We start from the raw sequence: 1,205 nt of genomic DNA on the forward strand, positions 1-1,205 counted from the left end.
TGAGTGAGTGAGTGTGTGTTCAGACGAATCTGCTTTGCTCTCCATTACGTTTCATGCAAAACGGGCTGCTGTGTCATAGGCGGGTTTGGCTCTGTATTTGTTGCGGAGGATGACCAGCACCAACGTTACGCTCTCAAAAAGGTGCGGGGGCAGTGCGTACACGTGTGCATGTTTGGTGTGTGACTGTATGGCATCGTGTGTGTCTGTATCTTGTTGTGGTTTGCAAAATTGTCTGCAATTGCGAGATGTACACGCTGTGCATTGCCAACATTGACACGAATGTGTGTGTGTGTGTGTGTGTGTTCATCGCTCTATCCTTCCATGCACAGATGCTTGTGCTGGACCAGGAATCTCTTGAGGCAACAACACGCGAAGTTGAACTGATGGTGCGTACGTGCGCGTGTGCGTGTCAGGGTGTGTATGTTTTTGTGCGTGAGGGTGTGCGTATGTCTGTGTGTGTGTCAGGTTTTGTCTGAGAGTATGCAAGTCATGCGATGTGCACTGCTTTGAGTGTCCGTTTGATGCCATGTGTTCAAACTACCGCCTCACTTCATCACCACCACCACCACCTCCACTGCCATCATCATCATGATCATCATCATGATCATCATCGTCGTCATCATCGTCGTCGTCGTCGTCGTCGTCGTCGTGGCGCAGAAGCGACTGCCAGGACACAGCAACATTGTGCAGCTGCTTGCATCGGAGGTGAAGCCCAACGGCCGCCACGCCGAGGTGCTCCTCCTCATGGAATACTGCCCAGGTGCGACGACTCTGTGTCGTGGACTGTGCTGTAGTGGATTGTGTCATCTTTGTGCAGCGTGTGTTTTCATGTGATCGCTGAACTCGTTGCGACAGTCGTTCTGCCAGGGTATCGTTGTGCCAACCTGACCCTCACAGCTATGTAACAACACAACACACACACACACACACAACCCCTCGCAAACATGTACAACACAACACACAACACACAACACACAACACACACACATACACACACGCACGCACACCAGGTGGACATGTTGTGGACATTATGAACCGGCGGCTGAAGAAGCCGTTTACAGAATCAGAAGTGCTGAAGGTGAGGTAGCTGACACCCACGCACATATGCTCATGGTGACGTGTATGGCTGCCTGTGCATGTTATGTGCGTGTCGTGTGTGGAAGTGTGTGTGTGTGTCTCGTGTGTGGAAGTGTGTGTGCGTGTGT

General features: G+C 51.5%; 1 protein-coding gene across 1 annotated transcript in view; it reads left to right on the forward strand.

Annotated features, from left to right (window-relative positions):
• Nucleotides 1-1,205, forward strand: part of PTSG_05619 (NAK protein kinase) — a gene marked incomplete at its 3' end in the record, with an annotated part of 9,787 nt that overhangs the window by 1,154 nt on the left and 7,428 nt on the right. The window contains exons 3-6 of the mRNA XM_004993429.1: nucleotides 80-141; nucleotides 330-386; nucleotides 658-760; nucleotides 1,011-1,078. Coding sequence (XP_004993486.1) covers nucleotides 80-141; nucleotides 330-386; nucleotides 658-760; nucleotides 1,011-1,078 — 290 coding nt within the window. The remainder of the gene's footprint in view (nucleotides 1-79; nucleotides 142-329; nucleotides 387-657; nucleotides 761-1,010; nucleotides 1,079-1,205) is intronic.

Source organism: Salpingoeca rosetta (assembly GCF_000188695.1).
Source record: "Salpingoeca rosetta unplaced genomic scaffold supercont1.13, whole genome shotgun sequence".
In the NCBI taxonomy this organism is placed as follows: Eukaryota; class Choanoflagellata; order Craspedida; family Salpingoecidae; genus Salpingoeca; species Salpingoeca rosetta.